Source organism: Passer domesticus, chromosome 11, assembly GCF_036417665.1.
Source record: "Passer domesticus isolate bPasDom1 chromosome 11, bPasDom1.hap1, whole genome shotgun sequence".
In the NCBI taxonomy this organism is placed as follows: Eukaryota; Metazoa; Chordata; class Aves; order Passeriformes; family Passeridae; genus Passer; species Passer domesticus.
Genome location: NC_087484.1, coordinates 11,871,953 through 11,888,615, shown reverse-complemented (window position 1 = coordinate 11,888,615; position 16,663 = coordinate 11,871,953). Strand labels below are relative to the sequence as shown.

At 58.6% G+C, this 16,663-nt stretch overlaps 3 protein-coding genes across 6 annotated transcripts; all 3 read left to right on the top strand.

Moving 5' to 3' along the window:
* On the top strand, positions 1–6,551 carry LOC135278856 (leucine-rich repeat-containing protein 15-like). Of its 3 annotated transcripts, none has more exons than XM_064385702.1 (2): positions 1–549; positions 3,303–6,551. In XM_064385702.1, the coding sequence occupies exon 2, from the start codon at positions 3,308–3,310 to the stop codon at positions 5,051–5,053; it is 1,746 nt and encodes a 581-aa protein (XP_064241772.1). In that variant the 5' UTR covers positions 1–549; positions 3,303–3,307; the 3' UTR covers positions 5,054–6,551. The 3 variants fall into 3 exon arrangements, with proteins under 3 accessions (XP_064241772.1, XP_064241774.1, XP_064241773.1); XM_064385704.1 differs by lacking the exon at positions 1–549 and adding an exon at positions 563–719; XM_064385703.1 differs by lacking the exon at positions 1–549 and adding an exon at positions 1,436–1,724.
* Positions 6,552–7,527: 976 nt separating this feature from the next.
* LOC135278857 (carboxypeptidase N subunit 2-like) lies at positions 7,528–11,125 on the top strand. 2 transcript variants are annotated; one of them, XM_064385707.1, is made up of 2 exons: positions 7,528–7,694; positions 8,601–11,125. In XM_064385707.1, the coding sequence occupies exon 2, from the start codon at positions 8,719–8,721 to the stop codon at positions 10,219–10,221; it is 1,503 nt and encodes a 500-aa protein (XP_064241777.1). In that variant the 5' UTR covers positions 7,528–7,694; positions 8,601–8,718; the 3' UTR covers positions 10,222–11,125. The 2 variants fall into 2 exon arrangements, with proteins under 2 accessions (XP_064241777.1, XP_064241776.1); XM_064385706.1 differs by having other exon boundaries at positions 7,533–7,694; positions 8,596–11,125.
* A 259-nt stretch (positions 11,126–11,384) lies between these two features.
* On the top strand, positions 11,385–16,376 carry LOC135278568 (leucine-rich repeat-containing protein 70-like). Its single transcript, XM_064385143.1, has 2 exons — positions 11,385–12,259; positions 13,739–16,376. The coding sequence occupies exon 2, from the start codon at positions 13,743–13,745 to the stop codon at positions 16,374–16,376; it is 2,634 nt and encodes an 877-aa protein (XP_064241213.1). The 5' UTR covers positions 11,385–12,259; positions 13,739–13,742.
* The last annotated feature ends 287 nt before the right edge of the window (positions 16,377–16,663 follow it).

Here is a 16,663-nt window from a genome sequence, read left to right as displayed (position 1 = left end):
GCAGAAGTGGGGAGATTGTTTGGGGAAGTGTGGTGTTGGGAAACTGCTGTGTCACTAGAGTGTGAACTAGAGCACTTGGTGGGTGGTGCTTTCAAAATGCCCATTCTCTGTGCCCAAATGCCTGGGTGTTGCCCCAGAACAGGCAGGAAGCATGGCCAGGGGTAGTTTCAGCCTCTGCACCCACTTTCCAGCCAGAGGGGTCCGTGGCCATCCAGCATGTCCAATGGCAGATGGGCCTCCCATGCGATGTGACACCGTGGTGGCCGTGGCCTCCAGCTGAGGTCCCACTCCCTACCATGTTCCCACGATCCCTGTCTCCTTCCTTTGAGACTGTCTGGGAACTCTGCTCTCCATCCCTGCAGTTTGCTGTTTGTCCTGGTCTGGTCCCCTCTCTGAACAGAGCAGCTGTCCCTTCCACTGCCCTGCACACTCCCAGCCCTCACAGCATGACACATTTCCTCCCCTTCTCCGCTGTTCCCATCCTGAGCAGCTCCTCGGTGCCACCGGAACCTGAGCCGAGGTTGCTGCAACCGCGGAGGCACGGCTGAGGTGAGACTGCGTTAGAGGCAGGCAGGGAAGTTCCAGCTGCCCCATGCTTAGCAAGGGACTGCAGTGGCTCTCCAGGAAGCCCAAAGGGGCCACGTGTGCTGACTCTCCTTAGCTGCTTCCTCCCGAATATCCGTTCCCGGCAGCTGCTGGACTGGGACTGCCCGGAGGAGGTGGGCGAGGTGGGGAGACCTGGGCTGGGTGATGGGGCCCACGGGCACCCCAGTGCACCCATGTGTGCTGGAGGGGCAGGGCTGGCAGCAGGTGCCCCTGAACAAGTTGATGGATGCTTTCCAAACACCCCTGGGTACCAGGCTCCATCACCTGTGTGTCAGGACTGCTGAGGGGCCAGAGCAGGGGCAGCCACTGGGAGACAGCTGTTGTGCTGCTCTGGGGTGCCAGGGATGCCCTGCAGTGGGGGTTCCTCTGTGCCAAGGTGTTCCTCATGGCTTGAGGACAACACTCTGGCTTACTGAGGGCTCTCTGAAGCAGCCTGGCCCCACACAACTGCTGACCCTGGCACAGTTCTCGCTTCCTGGCAGTGCTGGTTGTGGTGCTCAAGGGTTTGTGGCCCCTTGGCATCTGTGGCTATGGGGGAAATGAAAGCTGTGACCTGGGCAGGGGCAGTGTGCCAGGGGTCTGCCTGCACTGGTGGCCCTGGGCTGGGGCACAGTCAGAGGTCCTGACACTTACAGGAGCCATAGATGGGGAAACAAGAGCTGTGCCTGTGCCAAGGAAGTGCCATGGAGCAGCCCTGGTGTGAACTCGTGCCAGGGAAGGACAGGGTTGTGCCCAGGGGTCCGGCTTTGCTGGTCTGCCCCCATGGGTCAGTGGCTGTGTCCCTCTGGGGACCAGGGGGACTCTGAGGGCCAAGCCACTGCCTGGGCACTGGCTGACATGAGCAGCATGTTCACAGTGCTCTCTGCTTGTCTTCTTACAAGAGCACGGGGTTCAGGAGGGGGAAACCCAAAACCCATCCTTGAAATGCTTGCTCTGCTGAGGAAATAGGAGTTGGAAGCAGCTCTGCTCCAGCGCTTTCCCTAACCCCGCCACTGCCCCTGTGCTGATTCATTGATTTGGACGGGTTATATACTGGGAGGGGAAGAATGAACCACACTCTGCTCTCTTGCCAGCACAGAGCTGAGCTCGCTCAGTGCTCGTGGCTGCAGGACACTCGGGTAAGTCTCCTTCTCCTACTGCCCCTCTGAGTGGACACGGATTCCAGGGACTGCCAGGGCAGTTCTGAGGGGTGGTGGTGGAGTGGTGGGATTTGCATGTACAGCAACTTTTTATTTGATGGAGATGTTTATCTTGCAATGGTTCTCTGAAAAAGTGAGACCACTTAGATGCTGTGGGAGCTGAAAGAATTATATAGGCAATGTATCCCAGACAATGATCAACAAAGAAAATTAAAGAGGGCAAAGTAATATTTTGGGGCGGCGGATGTTAGGAACAGTGGGATGCTGAGGGGCTGAGCAGCAGAGAATGTTCAGCCTCTTGGTCTGTAAGTTTTTTATCCCTAGAAGAAAAAGAGATATCAATTGTTTCCAGCTGCCTTTCCTGAAGGTTGCTCCAGTGTGTGTGCTCTCAGTGCTGCCTTACCAGGGAGTGACATGAGCAGGGCTTTTGATGTGCCGAGCTTTTGGGGAAGTTTATAAATGTCTTGCTATAAACATAGCTGTTCTTGGACGCAGATTGTTTCCATATGGGAAACATAAACCATGCTGGCTTGGGGAGGGTTCCTCCCTCCCTGCCTGAGAGCAAGAGTGTTCCCTGTGGGGAGGGCAGGGAGGAGGGCAGAGCCTGTGCCCCAATACCCTGGGGGCCAGCTGGGGCACTGTGGCCAGACCCCTGTGCTGCCTGAGTCACTTGTCTGGCTGAGCAGTGCTCAGAGCAGGAGCTGCAGGTTTTCTCCCCTCCTTGTGCCACCTGAAGGTGTTAATGGGGTCTGCTCCATGCCAGCCTGGCACAAGGCTGCTGCTTTAATCTAGGGAGGGAGGAAGCTCACAGGCCAGAGGAGAGAGGAGAGAGTGTCCATGGTATCTGTGCTCAGGGGTAATGGAGAGCTTTGCTGGGACCAGCCTGGGACCAGCCTGCATACACGTGCCCACATCAGATACCCCTCTCATGGCAAAAATAGGCCAGGCTGAGACCTCCTGCTAGGGATGGGGGAACTCAGGGCCAGCCTGTACCCAGCCTGTGCTGGGAAGCTGGCAAGGGTCCTGTTGACCCAGGCTCCTGCAGGGCTGGGGCTAAAGCATCCCTAGGCACTGTTCTTGGCTTTGCTACAGGAGCTCAGACCTCAGAGGGTGCTGGGGACACTGGGGCAATGTTGGGACCCACTGCAGGTGCCACGAGCCAGCTCTTGTGAAGATCTGGGCTCTTTGGTGGTGCCGGGAGGCCGGTGCTGCTGGCTGCAGCTTGCCACACTCTGTAAAACAGGAAACCACACTTCTGGCTGCCAGAGGAGCCCAGAGAGCTGGGACGCCAGGGATGCCACTAATAGCTGTGGTATGGCAGCCAGGCACTGTGGCCGCCAGCTCTGTCTTGCTCTGAGCTCCTGCCTGGGCTGAGTCAAGCCTTGCCTGCCCCAAGCCTTCCTTGTCTGCCTTTTTCTGCCTCGTTGCCATGTTGGAGGCAGGATGGCTACAGCCTCGGCGGCTTTTTCCAGGGGGAAAGCAGCACCCATCCCTTGCAGTGGCTCTGGGAGCTGGGAACCCCCAGGTTTGAACCCCCCCCCTTTGTTTTATCTGCAGGCCCAATGGAGCAGGGAGGCTGGCAGTGGTGGCTGCTGCTGCTGGTGGGCATCCAGCTGGCTAGTAGCCAGTGCCCAGAGCAGTGCCAGTGTGTCCGTAGTGCCCAGGTGGAGTGCTTTGGTGCCGACATCACCACGGTCCCCAGCCCCATCCCTGCCAACGCCATGACCCTGCAGATCATCAACACGGGCATCGCCGAGCTGGGCGACGCCGCCTTCGGCAACGCCTCCCTGCTGATCGGGCTGCGCGTGGAGAAGAACGCCCTGTCACGCATCAGCCCCGGGGCCTTCCAGAACCTGCCCGACCTGCGCTACCTCAGCCTGGCCAGCAACAAGCTGCAGGATCTCCCTGTGCAGGTCTTTCACCCTCTGGACAAGCTGGAGTCTCTGCTCCTCTCCAGCAACCAGATCCTCCAGGTCGAGCCTTCCCACTTTGCCCATCTGAGCAACCTCAAGGAGCTGCAGCTGCACGGGAACAACCTGAAGGAGCTGCAGGAGGGGGTGTTTGACCAGCTGACCAGCCTCACCAAGCTCAACCTGGCCAGGAACAACATCGACCGCCTGCCGCCCCGTGCCTTCGAGCGGCTGGCGCGGCTGCAGGTGCTGCGGCTCTACGAGAACCGGCTCCGGCACATCCCGGTGGGCACCTTTGATGGGCTGCCAGAGCTGCAGGAGCTGGGGCTGCACCAGAACCAGCTGGAGACGCTGTCCCCGGAGCTCTTTGTGCACAACACCAACCTGCAGAAGCTCTACCTGTCCAACAACTTCCTCACCACTCTGCCGAGCGGCGTCTTCTTGCCCCTGCACGCTCTCACCAAGATCACCCTGCATGTCAACCGCCTGCGGGACATCTCCCCCAGTGCCTTTGGGCCCATGCCCAACCTGCAGGAGCTCTGGCTTTACGAAAATGAGCTTTCCACCCTCCCCACTGCCGTCTTCAGCAACCTCACCCAGCTGCAGCTCCTGGTTCTCAGCAAGAACCGGCTGCGGTCGGTGGCACCGGGCGCTTTCCAGGGCTTGGGGGAGCTGCTGGAGCTGTCGCTGCACTCCAATGCCCTGCGCCGCCTGGATGCCCGGGCACTGGAGGGGATGCCCAAGCTGCAGAACATCTCTCTGCACCACAACCAGCTGCAGGCGCTGCCACGGGGCCTCTTCAGGGCCACCCCTGGGCTGCGGCACCTGCAGCTGCACTCCAATGCCCTGGAGTACCTGCCTGCCGGCATCTTCTCCCCGCTGACTGCCCTGCGAGAGGTGAGGCTGCACAACAACTCCTGGCGCTGTGACAAGGACATCCTGCCCCTGCAGGGCTGGCTGGAGGAGAACCCTCACAAGGTGGGTGAGATCGCCCCGCTGTGTGCCCAGCCTCCCGCCCTGCAGGGCACCCCCATCGCCGGGCTGCCACAGGACCAGTTCCTCGACCCCCAGGCCCCCACTGCTGCTCCTCATCCCGGCACCCTGCTCCCTGCTGACGCCTCGGAGGCAGCATCAGATGATGCCTCAGCAGCAGAAGATGCCTCGATGGAGCCCCCCACAGGGCTGCCAGCCTCCCCACGGGAGGATGAGGAGGAGAAGAAGGAGGAGGAAGAGAGGGGCCAGTGGGGGCTGACACGCCTGCAGAGTGGGGTGGTGGTAGCAGTCATCGTGCTGGTGTGCGTGGCCCTGCTGGCTGCTCTGGTGGCTCTGGTGGTCTATGGCTGTCGGAAGAAGAGCCACGTTGTGCTCATGAGGATGAAGGCTCCGAATGAAGCCTGAGCATCTGGCAAACCCTGAGGGCAGAGGTGCTTGTGGGGTCAAAGGACATGACAGTGGCTCTGCATCAGCTGCCCTTGCTGACTGGGATGGGACAACATCACCGTGTGCGCTGTGTGTGCCACTGTCCTGCTCTGCCCCTGCTCTGCAGCAGGGCCTCCCCAACGAGAGACCTCCAGCTGCCCACTGTCCCCAGCCCTTCCTGCCTCCAGTGCAGCCTCTGTGCTCATTCCCTGCCCAGGTCCAGCAGCTGAGGTGTGGGATGCAGAGAGGGACCTCTCGAGCCAGGAGCCACAGCCTGGCCATGATGGTGCTTTACCCCAAATAACAGGACTTCCCCATCCTTCACTTGCCCCATTCCCTGCAGTGCTGCTGCCCTCATGCTGCCTGCTGCCCTCACCCCTGCTCAGCTGTTCTTCCCCACCTTCTGCCCCACCACGCCTCCCTCCTTGCCCCTGCCTGGGCAGGCAGTGTGAGCCATCATTCTGGGCCAGGATGACACCTTTGCCCCAGGGAAGCTGCGTGTCCTCTGCTGCTCCTCACTCGGGGTGCCTGGGCAGGGCTCCCCGCGGGGCTGTGCTGCTGCCAGGCTGGCACACCCTGAGTGTCTCAGCTGCGTCCCAGTTGCCCTCCCTGCCTGCAGGCAGGGCAGGCCAGAGCACAGCCAGCACCCTCTCCTGCTCCTGGCATCTGCCTGCTCCCCTCATGCACCTCCAGCCAGGAGAGCCACGGGACAGTGTGCTGGCATCAGGGATGGGCAGGACCAGCCCCCCAGCCCTCACTGCATGCTGGTGCTGACCCTGCTGTGGCTGTGTCCCTGCCTGCAGCACCCTGCCTCAGCCCCACAGGGTGCCAGGGGCTTGCACTGTGAGGGTGGAGGAGTGGGACAATGAGTGTGAAGCGTCTGCAGGGGCTGGGAGAAGCTCCTGTGCTCGTGCTCCTGGATTGCTGGAGCATGTTGGGGCTGCTTCTGCTGCACCCCATTCCTGGTCCTCATTTCCTTAACACCCTCCACCAGCTAGTGAGCAACCTGGTCCTGCTCTGCTTGACCACTAATAGCTTCTTCATCCTCTTCTTACTCCCTTGAGTGCCTTCCTGTGTGTGCCCAGTGCCCCTGCTGGGTGGCAGCCCTTGCCAGGGGGGATGATGGCAGCACAGAGTGCTGGCTGCTCTCCAGTTTGCAGATGGGTGCCACGCCATCCCCCCTGTATCCAGCTGCCTTCTCCAGCTGTAGCACGACCAGGGCTCACCTCCGTGTGTGCTGCAGTGGCACCAGGCTGCCTGAGGACTGCTGCTGTGGGACAAGGTGGGTGTTGGTGTCCCCCCTGCAGTGCTGGCTGCTCACAGCACCTCAGCAGGCAGTGCTGGTGCATGCTGGTGCATGTGATGGGTCACCCCTGTGGGCCGAGTCCTGCACGGTAACAGGAGACTCATGACTGTGTCACGGGAATGTTGGGTGCTGATGTGTGACTTCTCATTAAAGTGCCACTGTCCACTCCAAGTGCCAAGAGCTGTTTATTCACTCCTTTATGGTGGGCAGCAGGGGAATGGCCCAGCAGGGACAGGGGCTGCACTTGATTTCCATTCCTCAGAGATTTTTAAGGTGTTGAGGAAAAGCCTGTATGAGTTGGTGAGGCTGGGAGAGGGTTAGTGGGCTGTGTTTGCAGAGCCCTTCTGGTACCTGGACTCCAGCCTGGGATGATGGACCAAGGAGGGCTAAGCCATACAACAGCAGTGGGTGGGCTTCTGGAGAGTGAGCTGAGACCTCAGCATGCTTCTCCATCCTGCACAGTCCACTCCTGGCGTGGTGGGAAGCTTGCTTGGCTCACTCCAGAGCTGGCTGCCCCTGGGTTGTGTCAGCTGTGTTTTTCCATGTGTCACCATGAGACTGACTGAGTGCAGTGAAGTATCCCTCCTCCTACCCCTGAGGGTGTCTCCATGGCTGCTGCCAGCCAAGCCTGGGCTAACACAGGCCCTTGCAGTGCAGCTTTTATGGTAGTGTGGGCTGCTCCTCCAGGCAGGCTGAAACTCCCAGGGAGTTCAGCTGATCCATGGCTCCCTCGCCATCCCACTGCTGGCTGGGATGCAAAAGCCCTGGTGACCACCGTGATGGTCCCACAGTGGTCCCCTCCCCAAAGAGCCATAAGGTTGGAAAAGACCTCTAACCTCATGTACAGCCTTCATCTGCCTTGCTAAGCTGCCCTGGTTGCTTCTCTCATGGCAGAGATATTTTGAGCACCATTTCCCAGTGAGATTTAATGAAGTTCTGGGGCTCTCTTAGGGGGCTTCTGGAAGCAAGTATGCTGACCTTGGTGTGGGACTGGAGCCTGCCACCCTGCCACCATCCCTTCAGCAGTGGATGTCCGGGGCCAGAACCCCACTTCCTTGCCAGGATGCTCACAGGCAGCTGCCTCTGGCCTCACCTCCAGTCCCGCGGAGGCCGGGTTATTTTTCACAGTGCTCCAAGGACACGGGTTGTTGTTGCCGATAAGCAGCGAGGGGCAGCTCCGCCCCAGCAGGAACAGCTTGTCCCTGGCTTCGGCTGGCTTCCCATCTGCCCCAGAAAACACCGTCCCATCCCAGCAAGCAGCATCCCTGCAAATCTGCCGCAGGTTCGGCCACCGTCCCTGTGATGCCACACTTGGTAAGTGGTGTCCACACTGCTTGGGTAGTTTGGGGGCCTGGGATGGGTGGGAGCCTGTGTTGGCTCTGGGGAACACAACTGAGATGGAGGAAAGGAAATGCCAAGCCAGCGCTGCTCTCAAGTGCCGGTGTAAGTCCAGGAGAGCTCCACTGGGGCAGGGTGTCTGTAGGTGGGCCTTGCCCTGGGGTGGGCAATGTCCCCCATCACGAAGCAGCACTGGCATGTATCCCAACTAGGGAGGGACTGGCAGAGGTCTGGGGGCCACTGCCTCAAAAAGTGCTTCTGTGGGCTGGGAATAGGCATTTGGTCAGGCTGAATATCCCTCCAGCAGGTTGATGCTGCTCTGATTCCTTGTGGAAAAAGAAGTACCTGACTGGCAGTTAGAAATACTAGTGGCGGAGCCCACAGCTACTGCCACTGAGCTCAGAGCAGCCCTGCAGGGCTGTCCCCATCACCCAGTGTGCACAGCACAGCCCTGTGTTTCACAGATTCTCCTGCCCTAGAACCTGGCTTTGTGCCTGTGGAGATATCTGATGAGGGTACAGGTTTCTCCCAAGACTTCCCCAGACTCACACAAGTCCCACCTCAGCTGCTGCTCTGCAGGATGTGGCTGCTCGCCACCTTTGGTGAGGGTGGCATCGCCCTGGTTGTCACAGGGTGGGCTGGGACACAGAGTAAAAACCCTAGGGAGACATCTGGGAGGGAAGTGCTCCCCGTTCCTGCAAGGGGAGTGCTGGGGAGGTGCTGGCAGCAGGGGCTGGAGGGATGCCCATGGCCAGGGCAGCTGCCTATGCTGATGGTGTTTCAGAGGTTGATCCTGCTGCAATTCTGGCTGCAGAAGCCCTTTCCCCAGCAGTGCCTGCCTGTGGGTACATGGGGTAAGGCTTGGTTCCTTCTCCAGTGCAGGCTGCTGATCTACGTGCTGCTGGGGCTGGGGTCCCTGCTGGTGGGGGCACTGTCCCCATCCTGCCCCCCTGCCTGCCAGTGCTATGACACCTCCAAAGTCTTCTGCTCAAACGAAAAGATGCGGGAGATCCCGGAGGGCCTGCCAGGAAGTGCCACCCACCTCTTCTTCGTGGAGACAGCCCTGAGCAGCATCCGCAGCGGGGACTTGGGCTCCAGCACCACGCTCACCAAGCTGGTCTTCATCAATAACAACATCCAGCAGCTGGAGACTGGTGCCTTTCAGGGGCTGCCCAGCCTCACTGAGCTGGAGGTGTCAGGCAACCCCTTGTCATCCGTCAGCCTCGGGATGCTGGCAGGGTTGACCAGCCTCAGCAAGCTCTCCCTCAGTGCCAACACCATCCGCACCCTGCAGCCGGGGCTCTTCACTGGCTCTTGCCGCCTGCAGGATCTGAGCTTGTCAGGGAACAAGATTGAGGCACTGCCCCCTGGCATCTTCCGCCCACTCCGGCGGCTCCGGGCCCTGGACCTGTCTCAGAATGCTCTGGCTGAGCTGCCGGATGGGCTGCTGGCCCCACTTGTCGCCCTTCGTGTCCTCAAGCTCAGTGACAACCTGCTGGCACGGGTGCGTCCTGGTGCTTTCAGGGCACTTGGCCAGCTGACTGAGCTCCACCTGGATGGCAACCGGCTGGAGGAGCTGCCCTCCGGCATCTTCTCCAGGCTGGGGGCGCTGCGGCGGCTGCAGCTGCAGCACAACGCCCTGGGCAGCCTGGCCCCCGACATCTTCACGGGCCTCCTCAACCTCACTGTCCTCAGCCTGGAGGGCAACAACCTGGCCACCGTGCCTGCCATGCTGTTCACTGGCACCCCTGGCCTCCTCCACCTCTCGCTGGCTCGCAACCAGCTGGAGACACTGCCCCAGGAGCTCTTTGCTAACCTGTCAGTGCTGGAAACCCTGGAGCTCTCACACAACGCCATAGATCACCTGCCCACTGGGGCTTTCCAGGGGCTGGCAGGGCTGACAGAGCTCCAGCTGAGCCACAACAACCTCTCCAGGCTGCCGGCGCGGCTGCTGGCTGGGCTGCCCCTCCTCACCGCCCTGGCGCTGGACCACAACCGCCTGGCCCGCCTGCCCCCGGGGCTCTTCGATGCCAACGAAGAACTGGTGCGTGTGGGGCTGGCCGGCAACCCCTGGGTCTGTGACTGCCACCTCTCCTACCTCCTGCGCTGGCTCCAGAGCTTTGCCGAGCCCCTCATCCACGGCCAAGCCTTCTGTGCCGATCCAGCCGCTCTCCGGGGCCAGTCCCTGCTGGAGGTCTCCGGCGGGCAGCTGGAGTGCCCAGGCGCACACGGTGTCCCCTCAGAGGAAGGCTGGCACACGGATGCTCCGGGGCACTGCACCTACACCGACCCCGAGGGCACGGTAAGCGTGGCCTGCAATGCCACGAGGTGCCAGCAGCTCAGCCTTCGCCTGCCTGCGCCCGGGCAGGAGCAGGGCCTGGGGCCGGCCTACCGCGGGGCCTGGCTGCTGCGCTCCCGCTGCGGCACGCTGCACGTCAGCCTCCTTGTCACAGCACAGAGCGGCAGCCAGCCCACACCGCCAGCTCTGCCCGCGCTGCCCTAAGCCTTGGGCAGGCGTTTGCTTCTGCTCCGGCAACCTCTGAACCAGCCTGGGAAACAAACAGCTCTGCGTCTCGCTCCGCCACCGCTGCCGTGGTCCCCAGCTGTCCTCGAGCTCTCCGCAGCAGCTGGCCCGGTGCTACTTATCCTCTCAGCTATGTGTTTCCTGTGTATTGCAAATATAATTAAAATTTATCTATTATTTCTGTGCTGCTAGTTCCCATGGCAGAGAGAGGAATCATTCTGTCTGTGTGCCTGGGAGTGAAGTGAAGGTCGATGTGGCACACTGGGATCTTGTCAGGAGCTGTGCATGGTGGGCACAGTGCAGCTGCCTGGTGGTGAGCAGGTGCCACTGTGGCATCCTCATAGTGTGCTCGTGTCTGCCCGCTGCAGCCACCTTCCCTTGGCACTGCAGAGGGAAGAGAGGCCCAGCTGCAGCCTGGCAAAACCTGAGGACACGGATTTGTGTTGTCCAAGGGAGGTGGGTGAGGGTGAGTGCTGCTGATTGCCCAGCAAGGGGCACGAGCTGCCTGGCTGCAGGGTGAGCTCCAGCCCAGGTGTGCACAACCAGGTCCCACCCCTACCCTGTCAGGGCTTGGTCTGCAGCCCTGCAGCCTGAAAATGGAAAGTGGCAAGCTTCATGTAAATGAGAGGAAGAACTTCACTGTGAGGGTGAGTGGCACAAGTTGCCCAGTGAGGTTGTAGAGTCTCCTTCTCTGAATATATTAAAAAGACAAGTGAACAGAGCCATGGGTACCCAAGGAACCCTACTTCAGTGGGGAAGTTGGACCAGATGTCTTCCACTGGTCCCTTCCAACCTCTCCCATCCCGGGATTCTGATTCTGTGGCCTGTGGAGACAAGGCACAAAGTCCCAGCAGTGCTGCCCACGCAGGGGTGACAGGTAAGGCGTGTGCTGCCCGGGAGGGCGAGCGTGGCTGCACACACGGGGCTGTGAGCGCACAGTGTCCGTGTGAGAGCGTCCCTGTGTCTGTCCTGTCAGCACGGGCCTGTCCGAGTGTGTCTGTCCGTGCCGCGAGTGTCTGTGAGTGTCCCTGAGTGCGTGTGAGTGTGCCCGTGTCTGTCTGTCCGTGCGTGTCGGTGCCGCGGTGCTGCGGCACCATCTCGTGGCCAGCGGGACCGGGCTCTGCGGGCCCGGCACAGCCGGGGGAACCCGCTGGGGACACGGATGGATACGGCATTGACGCTGGAAAGGGGTAAGGCTGTTCAAAATGTGCAGTAGTTTGTTTTTAAATTTGCCAAGAAAAGTGCAAGGAAACCCAGCAAGAAGAAGCTGAGCTTTTATGAGAGCAGGTGAAAATGGAAGAAGTTTAAATGCAGCCAGTGCAATTACCCATTGGGAAGCAATGGATATCCTGTCAGTTTGCCTCAAAGTGAGCATCCCACAGGATGCCCTGCACTAGCCAAGGGCACTGGGTATCACCATGGGAGGGTCTTTGGCTTGCACTGGGGTGCAGCACACAACACTGGGGTCAGCAAGGTGTGGAGCTGCGGGGCTGAGCACAGAGCCGGGGTGTTGTTGTATTTGTTGAGCCACAAATGTTTCACTGTTTATAAGGATTAAGAAATGTCTTCAGAACTGCACTTTTAGCTACATCAGGCAAATCCTGAGGAATTAAACAGCTGTCTGTTATGTGGATGGGGCTGATGTTTGTGAAACTGGTGAGTTACCCTGCTGGAGATACAGGACCTCAGCAAATAGGCTGCTCTGGAGATCTTCAGCTTTCCCTGGATGTGACGAGTCAGGTGGTGCCAGCAGATAAGGCCTGGGGAGTACGTGACTGCGTCCCCTCCAAGGGGTTTCTGCCGTGGCCTCCTGCACTGGGGGCACAGCTCCTCTGCTGGCTCCCTGGCCAGCCCTTATCTCCCCACACAGACTTGTGTTCTGAGCTCATGTGAAACTGAGCCCCGTGCCTGGGACGTGGATAAAGAGCTGGCCAGGTGATGCGACCCCATCTGGTGTCCTCACTCCTCCATGGCAAGGCTCGTTGGTGGCTGAACTCGTTTGCAGGTGCTCAGCCAAGTAAGTGATGCAAAATGCTTCTTTTTGCTCTTTAAAATGTGCTGGGAGGGGCGGTGCGGAGGGCTCTTGGTTGTTTCCTTGCAGCAAGGAGCAGGGAAGGCTTCAGTGCCATGAGCTGGGACCATCACTCCATGACTCTGCCTGGCTGGAGCCGGGGACAAGCACAGGAACACAGTGAGGGTTTTAAAAGGGTTTTGTGGTTCAAAACTGTCTATTTTCATCCCCACACCCTCAGATGTTTCCACATTTCACCCACTGCACCGCCCCTGCAGCAGAAGTGAAGCAGGCACTTCTACAGCCACAGCCCCAGCTCTTCCACCTCCCTGGGGAGAGGATGGGCAGGAATCAGCAGTGGATTCTGCCCTGGGAGCCCTGGGGGGCAGCCTGCACAACCAATGTCACCTCCAATCCATTTCTCTTCAAACCCACTGGCTTTCAGTCTCCTGTATTTGCTGACATCTCAACATTCTTTAAAAAAAATAACTCTTCATAGTAGATTTACCCTCCCAGAATAAGTTTATTTGCATGGCCAGCTTTGATGGTCACCCTAGAAGAAACTCGTACCTCTTTTCCCTCTTCCCACCCAGGGCTGTGAATTAAAAGTCGGAAATATGGTCCCAGTGAGGTGCTCATGTCAGTTAAACCCCAGTTAATGTGTTAGCTGAGTGTTTCCAAATGTTTCCGTGGAAGAAGTGGGCTCTACTAGTCAGTGCACATCAGTGATTTCACTTCCTACCTGCAAGGTCAGAGCCCCAAATGTTAGGTGTTAAATTGTTCATCTGTGGACATTCCAAGGTTTTAATGAGCCTTGCTTGGTTGCTGTTCTCAGGTTAACTATTTCTGTCATGACCAAGGCCAAAATATGGTACAATTAGCAAGAATCCTGAAAAAGAGGTGCTTAGAAACCATGTTTCAAATCAGCCCCCCCCCTGAACTGAGAGGAGCGGCAATGAAATAGCAAGCCTACCCAGCACAGTGTGTAAATTCTAAGCACACAAGGTCCTCTGGTCTTGGCTGGCTCCTGGAGCCTTGCTGATCCCTCATTAGCAAGTGCAGGGCTGAGTGCTTTCTGTTGTTGCATGAATGGGCTGCTGCCCTGCTGACTAACTGGACCCACTGGGGCAGCACTAATGGGCAGCAGCACTTTGCCTTCTTCAGCCAGGCTGACTGAGCCTACAGTCCAAACATGTGAGAAGGGCCAGAGAACAGACTGTCCAGCCCTTGTGCCTCCTGGAGCATCTCCCAGTGCAAGCCACGGGCTGGCTTGCCTTCCCTTTCCATCCCCTGCTACCAACAGCAGTGAACTGGTGTAAATGCCGTGTATGTTTGCTTGTCCATTCTCTCTTTCTCATGAAATGAGTCATGGTATGTGAATAGAAGAGTCCTGAGAGCTGAACAACAGTGTGGTACCACAGTTCATGAGCTGTGGACAGAGATTTATTGTTCTTCATAACTGATTTTTTAAACTTTTTTTTCCAGCACAATGTACCAGCATTTCTTTTTCCTTTTCCTCCTGTCTTTTAATCCCCATAAATGCCAAGATCAAATCCTGGGTGAAGATCCATATGAAATGCCCAAAGACTACCAGGAGGTCTATAGAGGGACAAAAAATGATGTCAAAGAGATCCCAAAGATTGCAAAGCCCTTTGTTTCTGAGATGATCTTTGTGCAAACCAGCATCACTTCTATAAGTAAAGGTGCCTTCAGGTACATGCCTAATCTGATTAAGATTTTGTTCATTGGCAACAAGATCAAGACTGTTGAACCTGGAGCCTTTGATAATTTGGACAAGTTGAGGGACTTGGACATCTCTGGTGCCTCATTAGAAAAACTATCTGTGGGCACTTTCCAAAACCTCCCAAGTTTACAGAGGCTGGAGCTGAGAGACAGCCAGCTCAGATCCATCCCCAAAGGCCTGTTTGATGGGCTGGAAAGTTTGGGAGAGCTCTCCCTGCACATCAATGCAATCCCTTCTCTTCCAGAAGGCATTTTTGACTCTCTAGTCAATCTAACTTTTTTGGACCTGTCTAGAAACAGGATCACAGCTCTTCCTGTGAATGCCTTTAGCAAACTCACCCAGCTGCAAGTCCTCCGGCTGTATGAGAATGAGTTGCAGGACCTCCCAGAGGGTCTGCTAGACAGTCAGCTGGAGCTGCTGGAGCTCAGCCTCCAGAGCAACAGGCTCAGGGCACTGCCACCCATGCTTCTGAGGAGCCTGCCTCACCTGGAGAAACTCCTCTTGGACAACAACCTCATCAGGGTTCTCCCACCTCAGGGTTTTTTTGGTTTAAACAAACTGAAGTTGCTGACTCTGGGCTCAAACCACATTATGGAGCTCCCCTGCTGCCTTTTTGACACCATGCCACACTTGAGGGAGCTGGATCTGGGCAGGAACAGTTTGGCCACACTTCCAGAGGGCATCTTTGTCAACCTCACGTCCCTTGGCAAACTCATCTTGTCCCACAACCAGCTATCAGCCCTGCCAAGAGGCGTCTTCACTGGGCTCAGCAAGCTCTTGGACCTCCAGCTGGACACAAATCAGCTCTCTGCTCTGGATGAAGAGGTCTTTGCTTCTCTCCCAAATCTGAAAACCCTCAACCTTCGAAAGAACCAGCTGGAGAGTGTTCCCCAAGGACTCCTAGACCCTCTGAAGAAGCTCAGCTCAGTGTATCTGAGTGGTAACCCGTGGAGATGTGACTGCAACCTCTGCTACCTGCACCGCTGGATCCTGGGCAACAGGGAGAAGGTCAAATTGTCCACCCAAGTCTCCTGCAAGAGCCCACCCCACCTGGCAGGGCAAGAAGTAACACTGCTGAGGGATGAACACCTGATTTGCCTAGGTACTCTGCCATTTAACTCCACACTGCCACAAAGGACATCAACATTCCTGTCACGTGGAGCCGTGTCCACAGCAGCACCAACCATGCTGTCATTGGCATCCTCTCCTATCAGGACACTGACAACCACTCTTTCACCTGTGGCCACCTCTGTGGTGTTGCCAACCATGCCAATGGAGGCTGCCTTCACCACTCTGTCACCAACCAAGCCATCTGAGGTCTTTGTCACCGTCCCACCACCAGCTGTGCTGCAGAAGGCCTTCAGCACCAGCCCATCAACAACCAACAAGCTCAAGACCTCCACCATCACCCCATCAACAACCAGCGTGACAAAGTCCTCCACCACCACCCCATCTCCAGCTGTGCTGCCAGAGACTTCCATCACCACCCCATCACCAGCCACTGTGCCCAGGTCCTTCATCACCACCCCATCACCAAATGCCTTCATCAGCACCTCATCACCGGCTGTGCTGCCAGAGACCTCCACCACCACCTCATCACCAACTGTGCTGCCAAAGGCCTCCACTGCCACACCATCATCCTCAGCTGAGATGCCCAAGGCTTCCATCACCACCCCATCATCAGCTGTTTCAACTTCAGCCATCGTAAGGCTACAGTCTCCCAGGACCACCCTCCCAGCACCTGTGCTCCTCTCTCCAGCTTCTGCCACCACACGGGTGCCAGCAAGCTCACTGTCAGGCACCACCAGGCAGGAGCCTCCTGCTCCCTCAGTGCCCAGGGAGAGGCCAGCCACCATCCCACAGGGAACACCCGTGACCCCCCTTGTCTCAGCTTCCTCCGTGGCTCTCCGGCCCCTCCCCAGGACTGCTGCTCTGGGCACAGTCCCGCTGGCCTCACATTCACCATCGCAGCGTGCTCCTGCACCGGGCAGGGAATGGGGCTATTCCACCACCTGTGACTTGTGCACAGCTGCTCCCCAGCAGACTCCTGCCCGGGCAGGCACCGTCCTGCTCCCAGCGCCTCCCATCCCCACACTATCAGACAGCACGAGCCCCTCTCCAGCCTCCCCACCCCCGACCCCCAGCAGCCATCGTGCCTGGGGCTTGTCCCTGTGGACCAGCCCATGGCAGTGCCAGCTGTCCCTGGCCTTGGGGCTGGCCGTGCTGGCACTGCAGGCTGCCTGCACACTGCTGGGGGGAGTGGTGGCCTTCCTCCTTCACCAGGACACCCGCCACCACCCCGGGCCACCTGTGAGGCTGCTGAGCCTTCAGGCTCTGGCTGCTCCGGGGACCCCTGAGCCAGCCCTGGCACCACCTTGAGCTTTGCTGCCCCTGTGTGACCAGGATTGTGCCGCTGTCCTCCTTTGGGGTTTGCAGCCGTGCTGGCCGCAGGGCGCGCTGTGCCTGGGATGGGGGTCCCGGCAGCCAGGCCGATCCCAGTGAGGGGGTCCCAGCAGCCAGGCAGCTCTGGGATGACTCCGGGCGATGCCTGGAGCCTGCAAGCCCATGCACGGTGTCCCTGCCTGACGGCCCTTCTGCCAAGGGACACTAGATGGCATCCCGACACAGGCAGTGGCTGCCACCGCAGCGCCGGAGCCTCCGCACCG

Coding starts and splice junctions, on each gene's coding strand:
- LOC135278856 (XM_064385702.1), top strand. CDS start 3,308: ATGGAGCAGGGAGGCTGGCAGTGGTGGCTGCTGCTGCTGGTGGGCATC.
- LOC135278568 (XM_064385143.1), top strand. CDS start 13,743: ATGTACCAGCATTTCTTTTTCCTTTTCCTCCTGTCTTTTAATCCCCAT.